At 33.5% G+C, this 27,135-nt stretch overlaps 2 protein-coding genes and 1 pseudogene across 3 annotated transcripts; 1 reads left to right on the top strand and 2 right to left on the bottom strand.

The window, feature by feature from the left end:
- Window positions 1-2,261: 2,261 nt before the first annotated feature.
- LOC113690258 (large ribosomal subunit protein uL11m-like) lies at window positions 2,262-2,618 on the bottom strand (annotated as a pseudogene).
- Window positions 2,619-4,569: 1,951 nt separating this feature from the next.
- Window positions 4,570-6,595, top strand: LOC113690250 (F-box/FBD/LRR-repeat protein At5g22700-like). The gene is made up of 3 exons (XM_027208090.2): window positions 4,570-5,804; window positions 5,910-6,047; window positions 6,131-6,595. The coding sequence occupies exons 1-3, from the start codon at window positions 4,728-4,730 to the stop codon at window positions 6,404-6,406; spliced, it is 1,491 nt and encodes a 496-aa protein (XP_027063891.2). The 5' UTR covers window positions 4,570-4,727; the 3' UTR covers window positions 6,407-6,595.
- Window positions 6,596-10,891: 4,296 nt separating this feature from the next.
- Window positions 10,892-14,462, bottom strand: LOC113699732 (uncharacterized). 2 transcript variants are annotated; one of them, XM_072050342.1, is made up of 2 exons: window positions 14,136-14,462; window positions 10,892-11,691 (listed from the first exon to the last, which is right to left on the bottom strand). In XM_072050342.1, the coding sequence occupies exon 2, from the start codon at window positions 11,682-11,684 to the stop codon at window positions 11,127-11,129; it is 558 nt and encodes a 185-aa protein (XP_071906443.1). In that variant the 5' UTR covers window positions 11,685-11,691; window positions 14,136-14,462; the 3' UTR covers window positions 10,892-11,126. The 2 variants fall into 2 exon arrangements, with proteins under 2 accessions (XP_071906443.1, XP_027075891.2); XM_027220090.2 differs by having other exon boundaries at window positions 14,147-14,328.
- Window positions 14,463-27,135: the final 12,673 nt, after the last annotated feature.

Consider the following 27,135-nt stretch of genomic DNA (forward strand, 5'->3'; position numbering starts at 1 on the left):
TGAAAGATGGGGATTTGAAATCTTGTATAAAAAATATATTTAAGTCAATAATTAATGAAAAAATTAATGGTAAAGAGCCAAAATTATCGAAAAGGTGCTATAGTAATAGTTTGGTAAAAGCAACACCATCCAAATAATAGAATTTTAAGCAAAAAATACGAATTGGAAAAAAAAAGTTGCAAATGAATCAAATTGACTCATGAAGAAGAGCATTGGATTGGGTGGTAAGTTGAGAGAAATCGTAAGTAGAAAGTTCTGGGTTCAAAACATTTCACTTATAAAAAAAATAAATAAAAATTAAAAAGCTGACTCATGAGCGCTCACAAGTCAACTTGGTCAAAATTCAATTCGAACTTGATCCACACTAAGCTCGAGTTGAGTTCGGGCCAACCAAGTCAAGCTATTTGATTTCTTATCGTACCAAAACATTATTATACACTATTATTACTAAAAAATAAATTACAATGTGTAATAAATAATTTATACCCCTACTTTTTTATTGCAAAAATAATTGAAGGCACAATCAATGTCTAAAAGGCATTTCTTTCTACATAGATGTGAGGTGTCTTGAATTTTTTATATCTGAAAAAGAATTACTAAAAATGCAAGTAAAAGAATCACTAAATAGGGGGAAGGATTGGGTTGGATGGTAAAGTGAGAGAGATTGTAAATAGGAGGTTTCGGCTTTAATACCTCTCGTTGATACGAAAATAGAAAAAAAAGAACCACTAAAGAATTTCTTTAGTGACTTGTGGACTAAAAACTGCTAATATCTTTGCATATATCATTTAATTTTTTCCTTATTGTATATCTTATTACATAGCTTAGCATGCTTTTCCTTTTCCTTTTCCTTTTTGTTTTGATGAGGCAAAAGGAAAAAAGGAGTTGGTTTGTTTTGATTGACCATTATTCTAAAAAAATTTTCTTATTATTCAACAAAAATATTTTTCAATTACATTTTTATCTTACATTTATCATGTAACAAAAAGTGTTATAATACTATTCTAACAATTTATTTTTTGAAATAATCTTCAATCCAGTTGAGCTACACGTCAAGATTTTTTAGACATTACCATCTTATTATAGAAAATTAGTAAAATTTGGTGCCCATTTGTGCAAAACCGAGGCCCTTTTGTTCTTTAGAAAAATAGAAACTCCCCAAAGCTCTAGTAAAGCACCATTTTTTGTCCATATCTTTCCCTAAAACCCCAATTTCATTGCTTCGAAAAGTGGAATAGTTGAATTCCACATTGGTCGATTGGAATTCCATTCAGAAGCTTATTCACAGAAATCCTTTTGCTTCAAGAACTAGAGCTCGATTGCACTTGGGAAATTCCCACATTGATGATCTATAGAAGTATTTGAATTTAAAATTCTGGATATTTCTATTCCTTGTGCAGGAAATCTGACTGTGAAACTTATTGGAAATATATTGGCACTAGTGTTGTTGTGGAGTCCAACAATCTCAAAGACTACAGACTATGAATGTTTGGATTTAATTCGTCAGTCATTAATATTTATCTTTATCAATTCCCCCAAATCTCAACCATATATCAGACACAAGAGTGATCCACATATGTTTTTTCTTTTTTTGATATTTCAGAAGTCAATATTATTAATATACTAATTGAAAATCGTCCGACACAATTTGCTTGACAAAGAAAACTATTCTGATGACGGAAAATCACCTCTGTTATTAAGTGGACTTTCTCACACATAGAATGGAGAGAAATCCAAAGGCATACAATACCGAAATGCATTGATTTGCGAAACACAGATCCAACACTGATCTTTTATTGTCTTCTTGGTTTTTGCTGATGCAATTTGGAAATAAATAACCCCCCTTTACGTGCATATAAGAGTGTATGTTCCCCTCTATTCCTCAAAGTTCCAAGCATGCAATTGTGTTGAATATACCAGTGCTAAAACTCTGCAACAGATATACTGGAGTTTGATCGCACTTTGCCATTTCAAGATACTAAAAGCATCATGCAACATTTGTAAAATCAACAGCCAATCCCTCCAAGACGACTAGTACTGCTTAATTTGAGCCCAACAGTACTCTGAACAAAATTCATTTGACTTTCTTCTGAAACTCCCAAACAAACCTCAAAAGAAACATTTACTCCCTACTAAAAGGACAACAAAGAAGAAGACAAACAAAAAGAAGAGAGAAGAGTAGATTACAAGTAAGCTGAAACGAGAAAACGAGGAAGTACAAGTTTATAAGCAAGTAGATTATAGATAGGAGTAGTGGCAAAGTCTAATCAAGCTCCGTCTGAACCTGAATCCCCATGGACTTAGCCGTTCCAATGATAGACTTACAAATAGATTCCAACGGCATATACTGGCAATAGGGGTCATGCTGCTTCACCTTGGCAATATCGTAAACGTGCTTCAGGGTTACGGCGGAGGCTATCACTTGACTACCAAGTCACGGAGGGCGGCTTTATGATGAACTCAAAGGTCCTGTCCTTGAAGGCCATCACGTTGATCTTGTAAAAACCCAGGACTGGGGACACCAGCTTGTCTCCCGGCTTTGCTCCCCTGGCTGGAAGGGTTAAGCGGATGGTTGCTGCCAGTGGCCAATGAGTCAGAATCTCCTTCAACGCCGACATGGCTGGTTTTGGGTGATGGAGTACGGTCGTTTTTTTGTTTTATAAATCATATTTTATCTTTTCTTTTCTTTTACGTACCAGTGATTTCTTATTTTCCAAGTCATGTTGCCTAAAACATCTAGTTATTGTATATTTTTTTATAAGAAAATGATTTTTAAATTGATTCAACTCCATTCACCGCCATATTTAGCAAATGCTCTCGAAATCATAGGTTATTTAGTTTTTACGCTGCCCCTGTTATTGCTTAAAGCTTTTAAGTTATTCTTGACTTCTAAAGTTTTTCCCTGAGTAATAGACTCGTTTGGAATCAAAACTTCCACTAATCACAAGTAGTAGTAGTACATTATTCCGATTACTCTTTCTATCAATTTGTGCCAAAGGGCGCCCAAAAGTTTGGAATATTGTCATTTAGATGATGTTTTGGGGATTGCAAGGTTTTGGTACAAACAGCTCTGATAAAAACAAAAAGGAATGTTTCTTTTTGTCCTTTTTGTTGGCTATAAGTTATTTCTACATATGTTAATTGAAAAATGATATTAACACTCCTGAAAGAACCTCAAACACGCCTTAAATTTCATCTAATACAAAAGAAGGAAAGGGATCCCTGAGGTTTTTTGACAGAGTCCTGAAATAATTTCCCTTTTAATTTCTTAGTTTGTGCTTTATGCTGAACTATGAATACAAATAATCAGATAAACTTTCAAAGAAAAAGTACTGTACAAATTAATAAGTTTATCATTCTGTTGCTAAGTACCGTTTTAAGTGGCAAAATTTGTCAATTATCTTCAAGGTTCCCCCCCCCCCCCCCCCCCCCCCCCAAAAAAAAAAAACTTTGGGAATGGTTACTGATTTGTTCCAAATTTCCAATCAAATATTGATCATCACATATCATTCATGTAGGCAAATTTTTAATTTTTTTTTTGCTGAATTTCATGAATACTTCACAGTATTACTAGGTAAATTAAACTTTCGCTACACTAAGCACCCTTAGATGGACACATATTAAATATATAATCTTTTTGAAATTTTTACCTATTAGTGCAAAATATTCCTTACATTGACACATCGAAAAAATCTACTAGTTTTGGTAGATAATAACAAAACTAAAACTAAGTTAGGTTAAGGCTAAAACTAAGGAGTAAGGATACAAGTTTGGTCGGATCTTAAGGAGAATAACTTATGGAAAGAGATGGATTACTTTACAATTAAATGGTTGGGATTGAATTGTGTGTACAAATTTAAACAAGTGGCAAAGATTGTCATGTCTTTTATAATTTGTTGTTTTAGTATTTGTTGCTTATTAGTTTGGAAAAATAGTTCGAAACGTCTCTCACATTTCGTCAAATGAATTTTTGCGTCCTTCTCTTTTAAAAGGTGTCATTACGTCCTTTACAAAATCAAATCGGTAAAATTTGATCTAACATAGATTTTTGACCACTTTTTATCTTGAATCCGTCACGCAATCTACACATGATTATTGTTTTAGGGACAAAAATATTAGATTCCATTTATAGCTAAACAAATAACCCGATCTATATTTATTTTTGCACCAAAAAACAGGATCTGATGTGAATCATATTTAATCTTTTTCCAAAAAAGTGGGATTTACCTAATATATATTTATTTTTGCCATTAAAAAAGTGGAATTTGAACTTTTTATATGTAAAAAATGATTGCATATGAGTCATATTGTGATTTTAAGTTAGAAAGTGGTTGGAGATTTAGGTCGAAACTAAATTTTGTTAGCTTAAATTTATAAGGGACATAAAATTAATATTTTAAAAATGAAGGATAAAAATTTCATTTGATAAAATATGATGAACGAGCAATTTTCTCTGTTAGTTCAGTGTCTACATTCATTGTATTTGGGTCTATATTGCATACGGGTTGCAAGACAAGCCAACCGACATTTACCTTACATGTTTTAAAAAAAAAATGGTCCTAAAGGCAGAAGGCCTCGAATGAGAGAGGCAGCAAGGTTATGACTTCGAGAGGAGTAGGTTTCTTTTTCCAACAAAATCGCCTAAACCCTTCAAGCCCAGGCTTTAAAAGATTTGTATTGAAATTTCTTCAGAAAGATGCTGTAATTCTTATAGCCTTGGTAAGTTAATGGATCCGGAGCAAAAGGTAGCTAAAATCACACCCCAACACGATGCTGATCATGTTGATGGAGTTGATAGGATCAGTGCCCTTCCTGACGAAATTCTCCTTCACATTCTGTCATTTCTGGGCTCGAAAAAAACTGGTAAAACCTCAGTTCTTTCCACCCGATGGAGATTCCTCTTCGCTTCAACTCCTGATATCGATCTCGACCTGTCTTTCGATTCACAATCTTTGGATCCTTCTCAAAATAATGGGATTGTCATTGATCATCCTCCTTATGAGCGCTTGTACGCTTTCATGAATTTTGGCTACAGACTTGTTATGCTAAGAAATGGAGCCCCGATTCGAAAGTTTAAACTCTCTCTTCATCAGGTACCTCGAGCGTATCAGGCAGCAATTCAATCTCTGATATCTGCTGCACTTTTGTGTAAAGTCCAAGAACTTGAAATTTCAGTGGATAGTAATGCTTTGTCCAGGGCTCATTCAATCCAACAAGTATCTGTCGCAGGAATGTTATCGTGCAAAACGTTAGTTTCTCTGGAACTAGACTGCTGGCCTGGAGGGAATTTAAATGTCCCACCAGATTCAGTTTGGTTACCAAATCTCAAGTCATTGCACTTGAGCGCATTGATATTGGTAGATGAAGATTCTATTCAGTGGCTTATTCAAGGGTGTCCTGTGCTCCAAGCATTGGATTTGAGCTTAGCAGGTTTTAGCCATAGCACAACAGGACAGCAGCAGAGAGGTATTATAATATCTAGCTCTTCCTTGATAAAACTAAAACTGGATTGTTGGGCCAGTGAGTGTACTGTTCTTGTGGAGTGTAAAATCCTCGAAAGTTTTGAGTACTCGGATATTTGTGCAAGAAAGCGTAAAATTATTCTTGTTGCCCCAAATCTCAAGTATTTGGCTTACACAGTCGACCGTCTTGGGGAAAGCTTTATACAAATCCCAAATTGTCTTGTTGGAGCCAAAATAAGAATCTGTCACTGGGGTGAACAAGACAGTATTCAGGATATTTGTGAGCATCTTCATCGGGCAGGATGGGTGAAATCACTTTCTTTAGAACAGAATATTCTCAAGGTATATATTTTATGTACTGCACTGAATCAAATTTCAAAGCTTTGAGTTCATAATTGGAACGTCATACTTTCAATTACTAATTAATATTCATCTGATTTTATGAAGGCTCTCCATTATTGCGAACGTCCATTTCCAATTTTCAAGAATTTGACTAGATTGGAGGTTCGGTCCCTGTCTTGCTGGAAAATGCTGCCAAGCTTATTTGGATGTTCCCCTAGCCTTCAAGAGCTTGTTCTTGGTGAAGTGAGTTAAAACAAACTGCTTCCGGAATAGAGTTCACTGCATTTAGATTTGTCAGTTTTCATTTTCTTTATCTTCATTGACAGGTAGCTTGGGATGGCAACTTACAAGAATTCGAATGCCTGTTACAACAGGTTATTCTAGTATGCTTCATTCAACATCTCAAGGAAATAGAAATCCGAAGATTCTGCAAGGAGGAATATGAATTTAAGCTTGTTGAGTACTTTTTGCGCAACGCAAAAGCTTTGCAAAAGGTGACTCTTGGCATGGGATCTTTAGACGCCCCCGAAAGAATATTGTCACTGAAGAGGTATTCCAAGCATTGCCATGTTAAAGGTAGAGGTGTGATGATATATTATTAATATTAAGGAATGCTAACAGAATCCAAAGACAAGATATATATGTATATATATCTTCCCAGAATGTATATATTATATTTTTTATTATGAATTTTTTTTTTGTTCTTCAGTTAATGGTGATGTAAATTTATCATGAATCCTTTTTCCCTAAGTTCTCATGGAAATGTGACCTTTCTTCCTCCTGGTGACCAACCTCATGATGTCTTTCTTTTACGAAACTCACAAAGAGCAAATTCATCCTGGACCCAAAGGTTTTTTGTACCAGATGCATCTGGAGCAAAAATATTCATTACATTTTCTTCCACATTTACTGTTCATTTCAGCTTTATTTGAGTCTTAGACTTGTATTCTTTTAGGGATTTGTTAATATGTTTCTTGGATGGTGTGACAAGAGGATGCAACTTTGTTGATCTTTCGAGTGAACAAATGCCTGTGAGATGGCACTTACCTGAATATACCCACCAAAAAGAAACGGCAAAAAAAACCCTGAAAATGTTCCTTCCTGTTTGAGAAAATGAAATAAAAAAGATGGTATATAGTATTTTCTTTCACATTTACTGTTCAGTTCAATTTTTTTTTTTTTTTTGGCTTTTGAAGATTGAATATGTGAATGTTTGGAGCTTACAATATTGCTTGGAACAGATATCTTGTGATGGATTAAGCAGAGCAAAGCCCATAGAACAGAACAAGAAACAGTTTATATTTGTTGGATAAGATAACTGATAATCTAGGGCTCTTCATTATCAACTCTTCAGAACCTTCTCAGAGAATTTGATAGCTATTTCGGATGCCAATTTCACATACTCAAGTACTATAACCATTTCTTTATGCAATCAACTCCAAATTCATGCTCCCAAAAAAATTCAATAGCAATAACTTGGCATTATCTAACCAAATTTGTGCAAATAAAAGCTACCCCTACACTATACAAAATACCCGTTCCTAACTAGACTCTATAAAATGTGATTAGGAGGGGATGTAAGTTGAAATTGTTTTTCAAATTAAGAGTTGGCGAAAGAGCGGTTGAATATCTAGTGAATACTTTAGATCAAATTTTAATTGTACAGGTTTGCATTTGAAGCCCTGGGTTCAAATTTCCATACCCCTTCTTCTTTCTTAAGTCTCACTCCTCTCCTATTGGGGAAAAAAAAAAAAAAAGGGCTGCATTTCTACACAGGCCTTTGGTAGGCTAGATTTGAGTCAAGAGTTTTGGCTGAAGCTAGAATTTGAAACTAGTATGGTCATGTACAATTGCCACGTTACTATTTATTCATGCAATCAACATATAGGGTACATAAAATCTGCATATTTTCATTTCAATACAGGTGTCCATATGCGAGATAGATAGTTGTTCATGTTACTATCTATCTTTCCTTTGTCTTTTGATTTTTGTTCATCTTCTTTTTTTTTTCTTTTTTTACAATTATGAGTAGTATTTTGTCCTGACTTCTTTATGAATTTAGGAAATCTCTTCATAGAGAAAAAAATAACAGATATATATATATATATATATATATATATATATATATATATATATATATAGAGAGAGAGAGAGAGAGAGAGAGAAGGCATTTTCAAACGACTAAATAAGGTAGTCGAGTGGACCAAACTTTCTTCCTCATTACAGAAGAAGAGGTAAAAAAAATTTAAAAATTTTTTAAAAAAAAAGAAAGGGAGAGGAACTTAAATGGACAAATGATAATGATACTGGCTTTGATTGAAGCATCCACAGCATATGCAACTATTAGTAGGCATGGAAACAATAATACTATCAAAATCAACAAATAACACTATGGTTTCATTAGATAAAATGTTATTAAGAACAACCATACGCAATTATTTTATGAACATCAATAGATTTCGAAGGTAGGGAGGACATTTTATTAAGAACGGTAGATCAATGTGATCTACTGTTAAAAAAAACTATTATCCAGTATTCGTTTGTTAGAAAAAATGTGATTCAACCAAAGTTTGTCCGAAAGATTGCGCTGCGGCCAAATCATGGATAGAGGTGACTTCAATATTTGATTCAGTCCTTGATTTCCAACATCATTGGTCGTAAAGAATAGAGAATTTTCTTTGCGAACATTTAATACTCTCTTCGTCCCAATTATTTAGTCATGTTTGGGGAATCCGAGTTTTTAAAAATAGTGGTTTGATTGTGATGTTTGTGCTTCTCTTTTCAATTTTATCCCTACAAATTCAAAATTTAAATTTGAATGGTAACATGGATATGATTAGAAAGAAAAGTTATATTGGAAAGAGAGACTAAAAGGTGGTTTAATTTTTTAACATGACAAATGTTTTGAGATATCTCAAAATGAAATGTATAACGCTTTCAATAGGACGAAGGGAGTAGTAAATTTAATTTAGTGATTTAGTGATTTAATTTTATATTTTTAATAATACTGTCATCATAATATCTTAAGACTTTGTTAAGATATTATCTTAAGACTCCAAATTTACATGCCATTATAACATTATTAAGGGTATCGGTGTGATATCAATCTTAAGATATTATGTTACATAGAGAATTTGAAAATAATTTGATTTGGAATGAAGTTGGATTAATATCAATTTCCAAAAAAAAGGGAAACTCAACAAGAAAACTAAAAAAAAAAAAAGAAAAATTTAGTAGATTCAATTATAGTTTTATGAAGAAAGAATAATGATATATCTGAGCATTTTAGTGTGTAAGGTATGTTTTGCTAATGGTGTCGCTTTAGGGAACAAAATTTTTGAATACGTGTTTAATTTGAGCTCGTACCCTGAACACATGCAATGTGACACAAGGAAATGTGAGAACCCTTCTATTGGATTTTAGAATTACATTGAACCATGATAGAAAATAATCTTTTGCTGAATATTCGAACTTAACTTCTTTGAAATTGAAGAGGAGGGATGGTTTTGGTGATACACAGGGAGGAAATGCAAGTGAAAAATCTTGTGTTCGAGACCTTTCACTTGAAAAAAAAGTTTTGAAGTTTGAAGTCCAATGCCCGGGCAATATCACAATGGTCTAAATGAATAAAACGAAATCAAGACAATAAAAAACAGACAAATGGTAAGGAAATGAAGTACTAAAAAGTAATAAATGGTTCAGCAAATGATATGAAACTGTAGCAAAATGAGACTTTACGTTTGGGAACAATAAGTACAGCCAATATAATTCTTGTACTCGGAAGCTATATTATGGTTTATAAGGGTAAAATACAAAAAACCCCCTTGTAGTTTGAAGTTCTGTCATAATACCTCCTTTTTTGTTTAAAAACTTCTACATAACTCCCTTATATTTTGGATTTATTTGAAACTTTTCAAAAGAGAATAAAATGCCCTTGAATGCCCTATCTGCGTTTTTATTTGGTCAATGTAACTGTTTTCCGTACCAGAGCTTATTTTCTTCTTCCTAAAATGCCCCTAAATGGTCGCTAATTTGGGTGAACAAAAACATGTTTTCGGCAAGACACCACATGGGTCCTAAATTGGCATTAGAATTTTAGTTAAAGGACTAAATTCATAAATAAAACTGTTAGGACCAAATCGGCGTAAGTGAAAATGCTTGGAGACTAAATTGGCGATTTTCCCTTGTACAAAACACGAGTTTGGAGATTAATATGGTTTTCGTTGTAATCCTTTATCTACCTACTACTATGAGGGGCAATCTTGCAACCAATAATTGTAAGGATTATGATACGTCTCTAAAGTTTAATGCCTAATTTACCCTTCTCATGGTCATTCATACAGAATAATTGAGGTTGCCTTCATGGTACTCTGCTAATTGCACAGAAGAATTTGGCTTTTATTAAGTAGCTGTAACAGACAATGAAAGGGCATAAACATACAAGGGAGGAATGGAGTGGTACAGGGGAGGAAGTGTTCGAGACCATCATACCTATTCCTATCAGGTAACTTATTTTGGTTACCCAATGTAATGTATCTTGGTATGTGAATATGACAACTTGTTTGTGAAAGTAGACAATTACTAAAATTTGACGCAAAAGAAGCACATTTCAAGTTCAATAAGGATGAAAAGACACGAGTCCTATTACCCATAAGGATGAAAAAAAAAAAATGTAGTCTGGATTGGACTTGTATATAAAGAAAACAGAATAATATACCAGCAGCAAGCAGCTTTAACATTTTCTTCAAATTTGCACCTCAAGTTTGAATCAAACATTGGTACATAAAGCTGTAAACGGCATCCAGCTAGAGGACTATTTTTATGCAGCGTCTCACACAAAATTTGGAGATAAAATCAACGCAATCTTGACCAGTTTCAAGTACAAATATCCGCTTTCTATTGAGCTTCTATTGGCCTAAGCCTGTCTTTCAATCTTAGACCTAATCAGACAGTGAATTTTTTAATCTAATAGCAGCAGCAGCAACACCGGCTTGCCATGTTAAAATCTAAATTAAAGTTCTCATCGTGTTGACAATTTGGTATGACATGCTTGACACCAAATCCATGAATTCCAACATAGCAAAAACTACATCCAAAAGCAGCTAGGATTTGATGTATCTCATCCAATACCTCATGGCCATTCCATTCTGGGCAAGTTGCATGAGGTGCATATCAAGCAAGTATTCCTCTATTAAACATTATTACGTCTAACTAAGTAAAGATCAACTATCCGGTCCTAGAAAGCTTTCCACTGCAATCCTTGTTCCATCTAGTTCAACCCTCACAGGTACAACACCTAGGCTTAAATACTGAAAAATCTATTCATATTGAGATTCCGCTAGATTCAGCTTCAAGATACTTACAGATTCTCTCCATGACTTCCCTACCCTTAGCACTATTCTGTTGAAATTTATCCACACACTTTTGCTCAATCTTCTCCGCCATTGACGCCAGCGATGATAGGGGTTTTATTCTAATGCTAGTTTCCTGTTTGCAAATTGTCCATTCATTAGGATTCTGTGGATGGGGATCATAGCGGATCTTCTCCTCCACCTCAATGAACTTCTGCAGACTGATATTGCGGGTGGCAAGTTGCATCGATCGAGAATTGGCATCAACAACTGTAGATTCAACACAATGACAGATGTCTTGACCAATGATTCTGCGAATAAACCAAGGTCCGGGGGCATGGATGGTGATGGCTCGTGTTGTGTAAAGCTTTCCTGAAGTAGAGTCAAGCTTGCGGTTCAAAGTATCCACTTCAAGGATGTGAGACAGTGTGCTCTTGTTCTCAGGATCAGCAAATTTGCGCCAGGAAGCAGTAGTCACACGCTCCCATGGGTGTTTGTAGGTGTGCTCTTGTGCATATGCCCTCACCATCGTGTCCCTGCAGTATTTAGTCATGAATCAGAAACACAATCAAAAAAGAAACAAACAAGGCTGAGATAAAAGGCAGTTAGCAAATTTGTCTCTGAAATCAAATACATTAAGTTTACGACTAAGCAATTTGCTAAGATAATAGTAATATGAACATCTTTCTGACAACCATCCAAAAGCTATCACACGATTGTAACCAGCAAGCTGCAGCAAAATTTCATGTCAAAAACCAACCACTGACATAATCATTGCTTGAAGAAGTATAACACCAAACTTCAATATTATTTAACAAAATGCCATTAAAGCAGGATAGCAGGGTAAAAAACCATGTAAAAACTAGCTAGATAATAAAATCCAACCACTAATCCTCAAAAACCAGAATTATATGGAACCGGCGAAATTAAATCACTAAACAAAGAACTAATTAAGCTACTTCTCACCACCACTGCACTTTCCTTTTCATCTTGCTCAATCTCTGTATCCTTAAGAAAGAAATCAATAATTCTTGCTCAATCTCAATATCCTTAAGAAACAAATGAGAAGTTTATTAAAAAACTCACCATTACAGACCTAATACCACAAACATTTATGCATATGCTTAACAGAGAAGAACTGAGAACAATAAAAAGATAATATCAGCACAGCCATCACAAATATTAACCCCAAAGCAACAAAAGAAACAAAAATCTTTGGTCAAGTGACAGCTCAAAACTGACAATAAAACAAGATGGGTTCTTCACAAAATAAAAAATCCATCTCAAAATCAATGACAGAAAAAGAAAATTCCAAAAACAAGAACAGAAAGCAGAATTCAATCATAACTACACATAAAGAGGCAATTTTCCCAATTACTGGAGCAAATGAAGAGAAATCCCAAGCAGGATTTGCCAAGAAGTATAGATCGAGAGATTTACCTTCGAACTGGATAAAGAGTCATTATAGTAAATACAGAAAGTGGCTGCAAAGAATGCTGATGATACTCTACTATGACTATCCAAAAATAATTGTTGTGGCTTTTTCAACATGTTCTTGGAATCATGGGTTTATTCATTTTTGCAGAGTGCCTTTGAAAAATTAACTCATGTAAGAGTTGTCATCAACCTTTACTTTTATCTGTAAATCAGAATCTATCCATCCAAAAAGGTTCAAGAATTTGGAATACCAAACGAAAGTGTTAATCTGCAATTTTGACATCCATATAACCTAATAACCTCATGAAACTGTCGAAACTTGATTGAAGTAAAAATTTTGTAACTCGATTCAAGGAAAATTTCTAGATACAACTAGAAGGCCGAAATATCCAACTCATGCACTGTAGAATTTACGGTTTTTTTCAATTGTTGGCATATACCCTGAGCCTCCTTAACATAGGAAGCAGAGGCAAAGAGCTCGTAATGATTGAAAATAGCCAATATTGGTGGACCTAAAAATATATTTTGGCAGCACTTAGGTACTAAAGAGTGAAAGGAAACTGGTACTGTGATTCAGTTCATCTAATTTTTACCTAGTCTACAGGTTGTACTCAGGGTTCACTTAAGAAAGCGATTCTGCCCCCTAAATCCTAGATAGCATTGCAGCTGCATCAAGGTTTATTTTCAAATAACAACTTTACCAGAGATACCCCCCCCCCCCCCCCAAACTAATCATCCCAGTCCACAGTTTCGGATTTGGAGTTTACCAAGTTACCTCTAGAGTTCCGGTAATCTCATGATCATAAAAGGCCTTAGGAGATGCATCCAACGCAACTATTCTTTCTCTGACAAGCAGATACAGAGCTTTGAAGTTGACTAGCTCAACTTCTCATCTATAAATGCAGCAAACTTTCCCATTGTAGTCCAAAGTAATTCGTATCAAAGTAACCTTGATACATGACCAAGCAACCGAAAGGTTAATTATCAGAATGACTATTCGTTTATCTTGTTTTATAGTGCACCAACATAGAACATATTCTAAAAGACTACGGTAATCTCTGAAAACACTGAATATACTTACACACACACACACACACACACACACACATAAATATAGAATATACACTCAATAATTTGTCAATTTAGGCGAATGACAGCGGAGAACATAGAGATTGGATTGCTTACAGTGTCACTTAACAACAGAATTTATTTATTTTTTTAAATTTGGGCACTTGTGCTATAATGCCTAACTACAGTTGCAGTTGCATGATCCATCCAACTGGAAGGCCTCAAATTGTACACAAAAAAAAGGGCCGGCGAAACAGCCTTTGATAACATAGCCTGCAAATGTTTCATCTAATTTATTTCCAATTCGTTATGGAATTTTTTTTTTGGGTTTAATTGATTACGGTTACTACTAGCTAGGTTTCCAAGGACTTGTCTAAAATAAACTATGTCAGCTTCACAAAACATGAAAATTGGGAGTCTTTAAAGTCACAAACAAATTAGACAATCAGAACGCTGGCCAAGTAGAAGGAAATACCGAAGAGAGACCCGTCCAATCGAAACTGATAGCTTCACGGCGGCGGCAGCTCTAATGATCAAACAGAGAGGAGGGTGCGTTCCGGCGGTGAACAAGAAAAAGCGGATACAAACTGACGGCGGGGAGGGGTAGGGCTACCAATTGTACTGATGAAAAGGAGGGGAGAGACGGAAGAAAGGGCCGATTCAAACTGTCATCGTCGGTGTCACTAAGTGCAAGCGGCGCCTAAACCGGCTCCTCCGACCCACGTGGCCTATACCTGATTTCCAGTAAAATGACGGAAACACCCCATAAATTTGACATTATCACACTATGCCTGCCCGCTTCACAAGCACAAAGAAGCAGTCAAAATGGGTGATTCGGATGGATTTCGACAAGTCATTATAGAGATTTGGATTTTAAGTAGAGGTGTCAAAATGGATGAGTCCAACGGATTTGGACGGATCATAATTCATCAATGGATATAATTGGGTCAACAAATGGATATAAATGAATAGTCTTAGGTAAAGGTGTTAAAATGGGTGATTGAGGTGGATTTGGACAGATCATGGTTGGATCAACTCATTATACCCATCTAAATAGATAGATATAAATGTGTACCAATCCTTGAAGATGGAGATACCATCTCAGATGCAATAGCAATATTAATATTCACTATTATAAAGACATTCGTTGGTGACCTAGAGATATTTAGGGAAAAAATCATCAGAATTATTAAATAACTTCAAATGCAAAAGTCTCTCAGATTTCAGATGGTAGAAAGATACATTCTTAATTAGAATATATGCAAGATCAGACGACAACAAAGCCTATTGGAAAGAAAAATTCCTTAATGACCTTCACAAATCACTACGAGACTTTAGGTCGAGAAGAACTCAAGAGTCAATTCAATGAGATTGTACCATGGAAAGCAATAACCTATGGACAATTAACTAGTCAATAAATAGGTATGGGTATGCCCAATTATTTAGTTACGAGTCACTTAAAATTCTACTTACTTTTTTAAAAAAAATTTCGCATGTTATTTGATGAGAAATAATGGTATTTTGTTGTTATTAGATTGGTAAGAAATTTAAATTTATCTACTTAATACTCACTAAAAGTTGAGTTGAGATGTATAATTATTTTTAAATAGGTAAGTTGAGTCAATTCACTGCCCATCAATTAAATGGGTTTAATTGAGTACCCATTCAAGATTAATGGGCAAGTTTGGGCAGATAATTAGTGAGTCAATATAATTGGTTGTGATTGACTCCTCTATTTTTAGGGTCCGTTTGGTTCATCGGATGACATAGAATTGGATTAATCATCCTCTGTCATCTTATGTTTGATTGCATTTTATATATGAGATGATACATCCTACCTATCCGAATTAATCCCCTATTCATGTGATAAAATAATCCTATAGGGTAGGTGATATTAGTCCTACCGAGATGACTAATAGATAGGATGAGAAAATTTTAAATCAACTTATCTTTACAAAAAATACAAATTTATACTCTTATAATTATATAACCATACTCTTACAAGATAATATAATATGAATGAACTAATTTGCCCCTACTAATTAATTTTAAAATTTGTTGACTAATTTGTCCCTACTACCAACATAACAATATTTGGACTAATTTGCCCTTATGAATGATGCAAATTCATACTGACTATGATATAATCATACTCTCACATAATAATATGATAATAAAGGACTAATTAGCCCTTACTAATTATAATAACATTTTTTGACTAATATGCCCATATTCATTATTTTAAAAATTTTGACTAATTTATCCCTATTAATTAATTTAATTTTTTGACTAATTCGCCATAGTAACATCATAATAGAAGGATTATATTGCCCTTGGACAAAATTACCCTTACTAAGCTTATTTTCGAAACCAAATTCTATAGAAATACATAACCTTATCAATTGGGTTTTTTGAATGAGGATTTTAATAAACTCAAGTTCGATTCAAAGAAAAATCTTCTATATTAGCTTGAGTTAAGCTCATTTATTTCTCTTAAATGGTTAGGTTTTAATCGATTTAACCCTAATTTAGCCAAAACTAAGCCCATTATTTAATTGAATTTCAAATTTATGTTCAAAAACTTGGTTAAAATCTATTTTTAAGGGTCCGAATCGGTTGAGTTTGAGTGAATGCAAATTTTTATATATCAAAACCCTCGATTTACTTTATAATTCTAAGTTTCAAACTACTCTATTTTAATAAAAGTTATAAATATTAAAATTTTTATTAAATATTAAATTAATTTATTAATGTTTTATAAAATATTAAATTATTTTGTGAACCCAATTGATATCCGACCCGTGAACCAAAGCGCTGACTAACTCATGAAAATCGAATTAGTGATTTTGTGAATTGTCTCAAGATTCGCTAATGCGGATATCCATATATTTGCATATCCGTATTATGCGGATCGTATCAGTTGGATATTCAATCCGTATTCGATTTTTTCTTTTAAAAAATTATAAATTCTTAAGATAGAATGAAATTTAAATGCACTATAGTTTCAAAAGTATCATATAAGTGAAATATTGTACTTACATATGAGTATTTAGTCATTAAAAAAGAGTTTTTTTTTGTCTAAATTAATCTTTTTTTGTTGCAATATAAAGTAACTTCCATAATTTTTTTCATTTTTTATTCAAACAAAAAAGATACAATATTTCATCTATAATTTTTTGATCAATAAAATATATGACCATATTTCTAAAAACTTAACACCATATACAAAGAAAACCTATTTTGAAAGAGGACACAAAAATAAAAATAATAAACAAGAGATAAAACTATTATAAATTAGTGGATTCGATGTATAAAAAATTCTAAAAAATTTTAAAAAATATTATACAGATCACAAAAAATAATATCTAAATCCAATATGCATTACTCCTTGATCCGGATGTAACCCAATCCACGTATGATCTGCCAGATCGGATATCCCCTAATTCGAATCGGATCACTAGATTTTTCATATGACGAGGTCAAGATGCAAACCTCTATCGTTGGATGCGCTCACAGGATATCAAATAGAAAGTAAATAACAAACAAAAGGGTATTAATTTATTAATGAGTACCTGTTACTCGTCAAGATCTACGTTAGGTATTAGATTTTTGAAAAGGTAAGATTTATTAGCGAAAGCATACACCACCTCCTCACCCCTGATGGTGATGGTTTGATGACTATCAAGTTGGAATCTACATACTGTGGCTGCTTACTTTCAGTCAGTGTGGAATGGTCTAATCTAAGCCAATATATATCTTTTTCATATTTTAGTGTATGATTTATTAATCTGTAAGGATATATATTTGTTTGCTTTTGTGGTTTATTATGCTTACAACATCCGCCCTGTGTTTATACTAGGGTGAATCTAATGTAGTAATTCATTGTACATACGTTAGTTATTGTTTTGTGTGTGGGATTAGGGTGTGGAAGAAGGCGAGTTGTTGAGATGCAAATTCTCACCTAAAGCAATATTGTTCAGCAGCATATCATTGTTGTACGTCATCATATGACCCTATTTTTTATTGCATGTCTTAATCTGTTTTCTTCCGGTCAAAATTTCCAAGTCTTCCTTCACAATTCTGGCTTTCCAAGTCTATTCCTTATTTCAATTGCCTTCTGGCTTGCCTCTGCTGATTACATCTAGTATTGCAGAATGATGAAGCAATGAAGAAGAAAAAATTCCCAAGTATCTGGGATAGCTGAGGACGTTTGGACTGACTTCAAGAAATCAGTTTATGCACAATGAAAATCAAAGTTTGATCAGTCATTCCTCGAAGTCGTTGTTAGTCATCGGTTGATGGGATTACTCTTGTCTTTTTTGCTGATTGATTTTAATATTAATTGTTCTTTCCTCTACCTCAAAATCGATAGATACATGGTTCTTGAAAGTCGGCAATATGCTTCTAGATGCCGGCCAGGGATGCTTTTGTTTGCAGTTCATCACTGTTCATATCTTGTTATCCTGTTTCATTTGATACTGTTCGTCTTCCGTTTCTATCAGTTTTGATTACTTCAGACTTGGCAACTGATAAGTTCATTGATCTTGTTATCCAATTAAATAGTTATAATGGAATTGACTCATGGAACTGATAGTCTTGTCTAATGAGACGCTACGCTTTGAAGGCATACCAAGAACACTGCATAGTTCATGGTAAAAGACCAAAATAGCTAAACATGTATCATTGAACAAATACTAATTATCAGAAGTCAAAGCCAGATATCTGGATTCTATCCAACTATAGTCACGAGAGAATCCACCTTGTTGAACTTGAGTTTGATGGGAATTCCTGGCTTAATCATGGGAGAGGACGTGCACATATAAACTTGAGATTCAATTCCATCCAATTCGATCCAATTTGATCAGAAAATTAGGATACTTGATCTGTATTATTTGATCGGATCAAAAGAGAATCGGATACTCACTTAGATGTGGGGCGGGTTAGGGTCACATACCCACCCCACATATATATTTTTTAATTTTTGTATATATACTATAAAATAATATTTTTAGAGCTATATGAGTAATTTCAGTGAACAAATTGCATTACACATATGAGAGACTATAGCTTATTTACAAGATTCATTTGTAGAGATTATAATTTTATGTTTTATAGAAAAGAGTTTAATTAATGTGGAATATATATTTAAACAAAGGTGCTACTTATTTCAAACTTTTATTGATTTTGAATTCTTTTAATTTTTTCCTTTTTCTTGTATTCTCTTCGCATGTTTGTTTCTTGGTGGGAAAATTTTTTTGAGAAAAAAAATCTTTATTAAAGTTTAGATGAATGTGTAAAATACAAAATTAAATAATAAGTGGGGCGGACTGGATACCCATTGCCCCAATCCTATCTCAGCGGGTACCCTATAACCTGATACTCGCTGATATGCGAGACAGAAAAGAATCAGAAAATAGCTGACTCATAAGGTATAGATTGGGTTGGGTTAGCCAAATGGTACACGTTACCGGAAGGTGAATATAGAAAACATTTTATTCGTAAGGTGCATTGTCACTTACTAAGTTTAGAAAGCTACTAAGATTTTCATCAACTTGGAAATTTAGATCGTCAAATTTGAAAAAGTGGAAATTGCTAAATGCCTAAGATTGCAGGGAGGAAGTGTCTTCTGATTTACTTTCAATAAACCATCAATTTGAAACTGAAATTTAGCCAATCATTCAACAAAGGTTTCTTCTTGTCCTTTGTTTGTTTTAATTCATTATTGATGGCTACTTCTTTTATACTTTTTTCGTCTTTCTGCTTAGATGTTCTTTAGGTTCTTGAAGCATCCAATGTATTTGGCTCCAAGAGTTAGAGATTTTTCTTGGTTCGAATCCCCATGTTCTCTCATCACTTTTTAGATCCTATCTCTCCCCTGCTGGAAAAAATGCTTATTAAAAAAAAGCATCCAATGTGCATTTTGTTTGTGCTCATTTAGGATGTAAAATATGTTGAAGAAGCTAAGACTGATTTTTCCTTATTTTCTTCTAGATATACTTTCTGTAGGTTCACGAAGACTCCCCCCCCCCCCCCCCCCCCCCCCTCTCCCTCTCCCTCTCCCACCCTAAGAACTATAAGCCTTCAGATCCTTGGGTTCCCAGGCAATATTTTTCGGTGATTTACTTTAGTCATGAGGGTAATACAACGTTATAGTATTTAATAAATAAAACAGACTTTCCTTGTCAGTTTGAAATGATTATGGATCAAGTACTGAACTGAAGCATGAGAAGAATGTAAATGTTCGTTTCAATAGAAAATAAAATTGAGTGATTGGATCGCAAAAACAAGATTTCCTAAGTCCATCTACCTGAAACTTTGCTAAATTACAAGTTGGAGTTTTATCAAGTGGAACTCATCACCTCATAACAATGGCGATATGTTCAACAAAATCTCCTCAATTTCCACAAGGGTTAAAAACTTTTAAATCTCATGAACTTCATTTTCAGTTGTACTTTACCCACCCTCAACTCAATAAATAGAGATTTTGTCCTCCTACTTTTTGTTTTAGAATAAAAGTGTCTAGTCGATATTAATTATTATTTTACTTCTTTTATTTCTCTTTTTTTACCCTTTGTCTACTTGTCTCTTTTCTTTTTTTATTCCAAAATTACTCTCTTCTCTCATATGATCAACAACTTTCTTCTCTTTACTATTGCAATCTATATATTGATTTTAATCTTCTTAAACTTATCATTTATTTATTTTTTACTTTTTGAATGATCATAAAGTCTATGCTATAATAAAGTAATGTTATTTATACATATAGATTATTTCACATATTACTTAAATCAATACATCTAGAGTTTAGAATAAATTACTTTTAATAACAATGGCAACAAATTCAGATCGTAATACTTAATGGTTTATTAACTATGTACAAAAAAAGAATAAAAATATGGGTTACTTTATTTTTTGGGATATAATTTTAAATATTAATTAATTTAAAGTTCTAGTTCACTAATATTTTTTAAATAGCCAAATTGTTAGTAACGTACACTTTTTGACTATAACAGACATATATTAGTTTTTTTACACTATAAAGTTTTTCTTGAATTTTCTAAAAGTGTAAATAAATAAATAAAATAAGAATGAAATTGTAAGTAAAAAATAATTGCAATATTATAATAAACATACAAATTAGTAATACTAATAGAAAAGTGAAACAAAATAGTGACAGAGAGAAGTGAAAAATAATAAAAAAATAAAAAATAAAAGAAAGTAGTGGAAAAGGAAAAATAAGGGAATGAATAATAAAAATAAAATATAAGAGAATTTTTGTTTTAAAATATCAAATGGGAGTGAAGTACTTATTTAATGAGTTCATAGGGGCAAAACACAATTGAGGCTAATGTATATGGAGATTTAGTGCATTTAACCCTTTCTATAATGAATTAGTTCGGAAAGAGTACAATCTTCTCTTTGCTATATCAATGAAAGTTATTATTTTGCCAAAGAAAAAAAAAGTGCAATCTTTGGTTTAATACAAGTGATATCCTCCTTATGAATGATAGACAATTTTAAGGGTTGTTATCACTTTTTCATTTTTTATTTTTTAGATTATTATCATTTTACCCCCTTAAGGTTTGGTGCCACTTCTCAATTTCCCTCTTTAAGTTACTTTTTAATCATTTTACTCCCAAAATTAACGGTCAAACTTAACAGAGTCTGTTAATTCAAATGAAAAGACATGTTTATCCCTAAAAATTATTATCATTTTATCCTCATAAACTATAGCCTTATGATCAATTTACCCCCAAAGTTATTTTTTAGGTAATTGATCCCACCATTAAACCAATTTTGCAAGTTAAATTTTTTTTTAAAAAGTACCCTCCTCTTTGTCTAATAAAAATAAAGAAAAATTTAGAGTGGCTCTTCTTTTTTTTTTTTTAGTATCAAGCAAAAAATCAGAAAATTAATCTTTTTCTTCTTGGCAATCTTATTAATTTTGAAAAAAAAATTAGAAAGATAGCTAGGGAGGGAGAGAGAGAGAGAGCTCAACTCTTTTTTAAAATATACAAATAAAAAGAATTTAATTTTTTATTATTTTAAAAATACTTTATTTTTCTGTTTACTACCCAATTCCAATCATAATCCTGATAATGTTAAAGTAATACGATAATATTTGATTGTTCCTTATTTTTTCTTTGTAAAATCTAATTTTCTATCGTTCTCTCATAGCTCTTTTTCTTTTTCGAGTATTAATAAATGTGAATAAAGTAATTTGAGAAAATCTTTTTCTTTTTATGTTTTTGGAACTCTTAGAGTGGGAAAAAAAGAATAGCCATTCCAACTTCTTTATTTTTAATTATGTATAAAAAAGAGTAAATACTTTTAAAAAAATTTTGAACATACTGGCTAGGTTGACAATGGGGTAAAATGAATAGAAAATAATGTTAGGGAGTAAAGTGATTGTATCACTATAATTTAAAGGGATAAAATTATAATAACAATGTAGTAATGCTATAAAATAAAAGAAAATTTTTATCCAAAATTAATTACTATGCTGAGTTGAATTACCTATGGGAGTGGAATGACTAAAATATAACATTAAGGGGTAAATGGATGGTAATGATATAGTTTAAAGGGGTCAAGTGAGAATTACCCTAATTTTAAAGAACAAATATAAGATGGAACACATTGAGTTTTGTTCATTAAAAGTACTGCAGCTTTGTATAACTTACTAGAAGCCCATTCTTAGAGACTTCAAAATGATTGCCCAAAATTGAGAAAATTAGTAACATCAAAATTGACAATGGGAATCCAAAATTGTGAAAGGATTCAAAACATCGCCTAACTGTATTGCTTAAGGGATTTGGAGTTTATGCGGCAAGTTGTAAAACAAAACATGTTCAAGTTTTTCTTGATAAGATAATAGAAACTACGAAAAATCATTGTAAAGAAAGCAATTGAAAAGAACGTGAAGCCCACCAAAGTCCAAATCTGTAAAGTCGAAGTAAAAATTACATTATTATAAACATAGACCCACTGATGATCAAAACCAAACCGCCATACCCAGGGCTGTTCTTTGCTCGAAGAGCTGAAGTTAAGGTACAAATGTCTTAAGGAACTTCTTAAGATCTTAAAGAAATTGAAAATCGATTGTTGTGAGAAGGATTATGGATATACTGTTGTTATAGAGTCCAAAAGTTTTGAAAGTTTTAACTACCAAGACACATCAGGTGACATATCAGGTGAAACAATGGTAAAGTTTGAGATAAATGCCCCAAATCTAAAATATTTGGCTTACAATGCTCAAAGCATTGGGTTGAACTTTATTCAAGTCCCAAAGCACCTTGTTAGAGCCAAATTATTGATAGGAGGGATTGGTACAGTAGATAGATATGCTCAGGATGCTTTTGAGCTTCTTCATAGCGTGCAACATATGAAATCACTTTGCTTAACAGAGAATATTCTAGAGGTACGCACTCTTTCGTGAGCACTTGGTTATGAATTTAAAGCTCTTTGCTTGAGTTGTAAATTGTAAGTTGTTCTTAATTCTTCTTCTCACTTGCATGAATGCTCTCTTTGATTTTGAACATTCTTTGCCAAATTTTGAAAATCTCACCAGATTGGAGCTTGACATTATCTTTGATTGGGACAAGTTACCTGGCATAGTTGAGAGCGTCCCTAACCTTGAGTCACTTATACTTGGCAAAGTGAGTTTTCATGAACTTTTTAATCAGACGATTAATCCTTTATATTGATATTTTGTCTTCAGTTCATGTCTCTGATTTTTGTGGGCAGGTATATTGGGACTTTGATCTAAAAAAATTTGAGCTACCAAGGCTTCTTCCCACACGCTTCATCAAACAGCTCAAGGAAATATAAATTGCAGAGTTGTATGGGAAAGCTTGTGAATTGAAGCTAGTGCAGTATGTTTTAAAGAATGGAAAATCTTTGAAGAAGATGACACTTGGACGCTCTAGAAAACCTTCAACTAACAAAAGGATAATGTCATTCAGGAGATGCTCGAAGCATTGCCAGGTTATGTTAAAAAAGAAGAGAAATATGTGGTTTCACTGGCGTTGACGCATGCTAAAAAAAATTTAAAGACACGATGCCTATGTATGGTGAAGGAGTCCAACTATAAACCGAATTGTTTTTCATATATTTCCTCCGTGCTTACATTGGCGGAAGATAAGATGTTCATGTATCTTGTGTGCTTGCAATTTCTACTGTTTAAGTATCATCCAAAGATGGCCTTCTAAGTTGGTTTAATCAAGTATGAGTGATAAGAATCTATAATGACATGCTTCCATCTGGCTTTCTTGTTGAGGTAGTATTGTTAATTGTTATTACTTGCAGGTTGATTTCTTGATACTATTAACGATTTTAAGGTTCAACTTCTTGAAATTCCGAGTACTTCAGTGAAAAGGTTGATTGTGTTTTGCAGTGGACATGAAACCAAATTACACAATATAGTTGTGGATGCGATCAATCTGAAGACTTTGAAGTATTCTGGACAATTTAGTTAATGCCCGAATCTTGAAAATTTGAATTTTGACTGTGATTCACGTTCTAAATTTGATATATCAAAAGCCTATAATCTCAAATTTTCGGTCCATGCAGATCATGAGCTAGGATTGTGCTTTGGTCACAATCTGAAGTCTCTTGTTAAAGCCAAGATACCAGTGGACTACAAATTTTCAACTGAAAGTAGAGCAAAATACAGTCAAGCTTCTGAGCTTATGCATGGATTGCAGAGTGTAAAATCACTGTGTCTATCAAATAAAATTTTGTTGCTAATTTCTTCTGAATATTCTTCAAATAGCTAGGAAAATGCATGTGCCGAAAAATGTCTAATAAAATGTACTTTTGTGAACTTTTAGAATAAAAATACAATTATAGTCAACTTAATTATAAGAAAAGAAAGGGAAAATTCAAGCATTGATTGAATGCATGTGCTCCGCACATTGTATGACTTTGAGGGAACTACGTGTGCTTATTATCCTGATACTATAACATCAATTAGTTATGTTGTCTATACTTGCTGTCATTAGGTTTTGCACTTTCTTGTATTTCCATGAATTCAAGCTTTCCTTTAGAGTTGTAGAATAGTTGATTTTCCACTTGCACATTGTTTTTGTTTTCTTCTCATTTCGTATGAAGGTTCTTTCTTATTTCCAATCTGTGTTGCCAACTTTTGCAAATCTGATCAGTTTAAAGCTTGAAGGTGGCTTTTGTTGTGAAGCTGACTCCATCTATTTGTGGAAGACCTTAGAAAGATTACCTGAAAGTTCCTCACATCTCGAAGTGCTTGTTTTTGGCAAAATGAGTTACTGTAACTCTTGCCATTTTTATTTTTTTTTCTGCATATAATAATGTTGAGTTACTGCATTTTTTTTTGGTATGATGATGGCAAAAGATACTAGAAATTTAAATGTCCTTTCGCTGTGGCTATTCCAGTATCCTTCGTTGAATGTCTTAGGAAAGTAAAAATCCAAAATCTCTGTGACGGCCAAGACTGTGAATTCAAGTTTGTAGAATATCTTTTACAGAATGGAAAAGCTTTAGAGAAGATAACTCTTGATACATTGCCGGACTGTACGCCAAAGGAGACACAACAATCTTTCCTTGGTGAAGGTAAGTTACTAGAGGAGTGCCTAGAGTTACAGCTCTTAATTGTGAAATTATGCCACTATTGCCTGGTCAATTTCGCAGGATATAGCTCTTGGAAACTATGTATTTTTATGCTTGGAAGATATCCATGGCTGTGCAGCGAAAATCTGTATTCTTAGACATATTAGGAAAATGCATACTATGCTCTTGTCAAGCACTCAAGCACGCACAAAACGGGTTAAGGGTTTCATAAACCGCCTCCCAAAAATCCCATTTGCCCCAGGTTTTTTTTCCCTTATTTGTCTTCTTTTCTTACTTTTTTTTGGCCCTCTTGCTTTACTGTTGCCTGCCCTTGTTGTTAGACTTGGAAACCTAATGAAAATAGGAATGTTTGAGCTGTTGTTATCTGCTTATGCGGCTGATTTCTGGACACTTTTGGCTGCTCTGCAACTCATACTGCTTTAAGGGTTTCATAAATCGACCCCCAAAAATCCCAGGTTTCTTTGCCTATCTTTAATTTTTTTTTTCTCGTTTGACTGTTGTCTACCCTTGTTGTTAAGGCTTGAGTGTTTATCTGATCATACGAGTGTTTCTTAGCAAAAAAATCCCTTTCCACTTTATCAGCTCTATAATATTAGATAAAAATGATGACAAATTTGAAAGCACCCCATGCCCAGATGTTGGTGATGTTGATAGGATCCGTGCCCTTCCTGAATCTCTTATCCGCCACATTTTATCGTTTCCCAACTAAAGAATCTGTAGCCACCTCAGTTCTATCCACCAGGTGGAGATACCTTTTTGCTTTGGTTCCTGAAATTGATCTCGAATTTGATCCAACAGATGATATTGCTCTAGATACAATTAAAACTGCTTGAGTTTATTGATATTCTGTGGCTCTTTAACTTCTTGAATCTCAATTATAGAATACTTCAATTCCGAGACATGACTCCCATTACAATATTCAAATTCAATATCAATTGGGTTTATGAAAAGTCTCACTTTCTTGGAGAGTATTATCTAGCTTGTTCAGAAAGATCCCTAACCTTGAAGTTCTTATTTTCAACATCTTAAGTTCTGATGCACTATCTTTGTTGTAATAATAATTGCAATAGGATTTTCACTTTTAATCTACTTTGAATGGATAGATGATTTTGGACAACATCAGTGAAAGCAACGAATTCGAGTCTCTCCTTCAAGAGGCTCTTCCAATTTGCTTCATCGAACAACTGAAGGAGATCGAAGTCAGACATTTCAGCATTAAGGAATGTGAACTCAAGCTAATTGAATATCTATTGCAGCATGGAAATGCGTTAAAGAAGATGAGTGTAGGTCCAGATCTAATTCCTTCAGTATGTGACAATATATTGTCATTCAAGAGGAGCTCTGTGGATTGCAATGTTGTATTGTCGACTTCTGATGATTTATGATAAAACTTGAAGAAAGGACAGGCATATTGTGACGCCCCCACTTCTCCCAAGGGCGAACCCAAGGGTATCCGCGGGACGCCTGCCCAACTCTCGCCAGGACTCGATACAAATTCCCTTCAAACTTAAGAATAACCAATCGATACTAAAAGTCGAAAATATAAAGGAAAGTCAATTCCTTAATAAACGTTCAAGTCTTACATCATAAGTTACCAAAATATCTTACATTACTAAAATATACAGCTTTCAAAAGTTGTCTAAACGAATACATTCAAAATTCTAATCAAAAGGACCATCAAATCGACCTCTCCATAATTCCTTCGGGGTAAGCGAATGCTCGTGAGGCCAAAAAAACATGCAACACGCGTAGTCCAAATAACAATAGCACTTACGCAAGAATGACAGCTATAATATTCAGGTGATTCACAATTTATACTAAGATACCCTTGAGTAGGATACAGAAGCTCTCATGAGCTAATTTCTATTTGCTTT

This window comes from Coffea arabica, chromosome 1e (assembly GCF_036785885.1).
Source record: "Coffea arabica cultivar ET-39 chromosome 1e, Coffea Arabica ET-39 HiFi, whole genome shotgun sequence".
Taxonomy (NCBI): domain Eukaryota; kingdom Viridiplantae; phylum Streptophyta; class Magnoliopsida; order Gentianales; family Rubiaceae; genus Coffea; species Coffea arabica.

Coding starts and splice junctions, on each gene's coding strand:
- LOC113699732 (XM_072050342.1), bottom strand. CDS start 11,684: ATGGTGAGGGCATATGCACAAGAGCACACCTACAAACACCCATGGGAG.
- LOC113690250 (XM_027208090.2), top strand. CDS start 4,728: ATGGATCCGGAGCAAAAGGTAGCTAAAATCACACCCCAACACGATGCT. Junction 5,805..5,909: donor TAGAACAGAATATTCTCAAG/GTATATATTTTA, acceptor GATTTTATGAAG/GCTCTCCATTATTGCGAACG. Junction 6,048..6,130: donor AAGAGCTTGTTCTTGGTGAA/GTGAGTTAAAAC, acceptor CTTCATTGACAG/GTAGCTTGGGATGGCAACTT.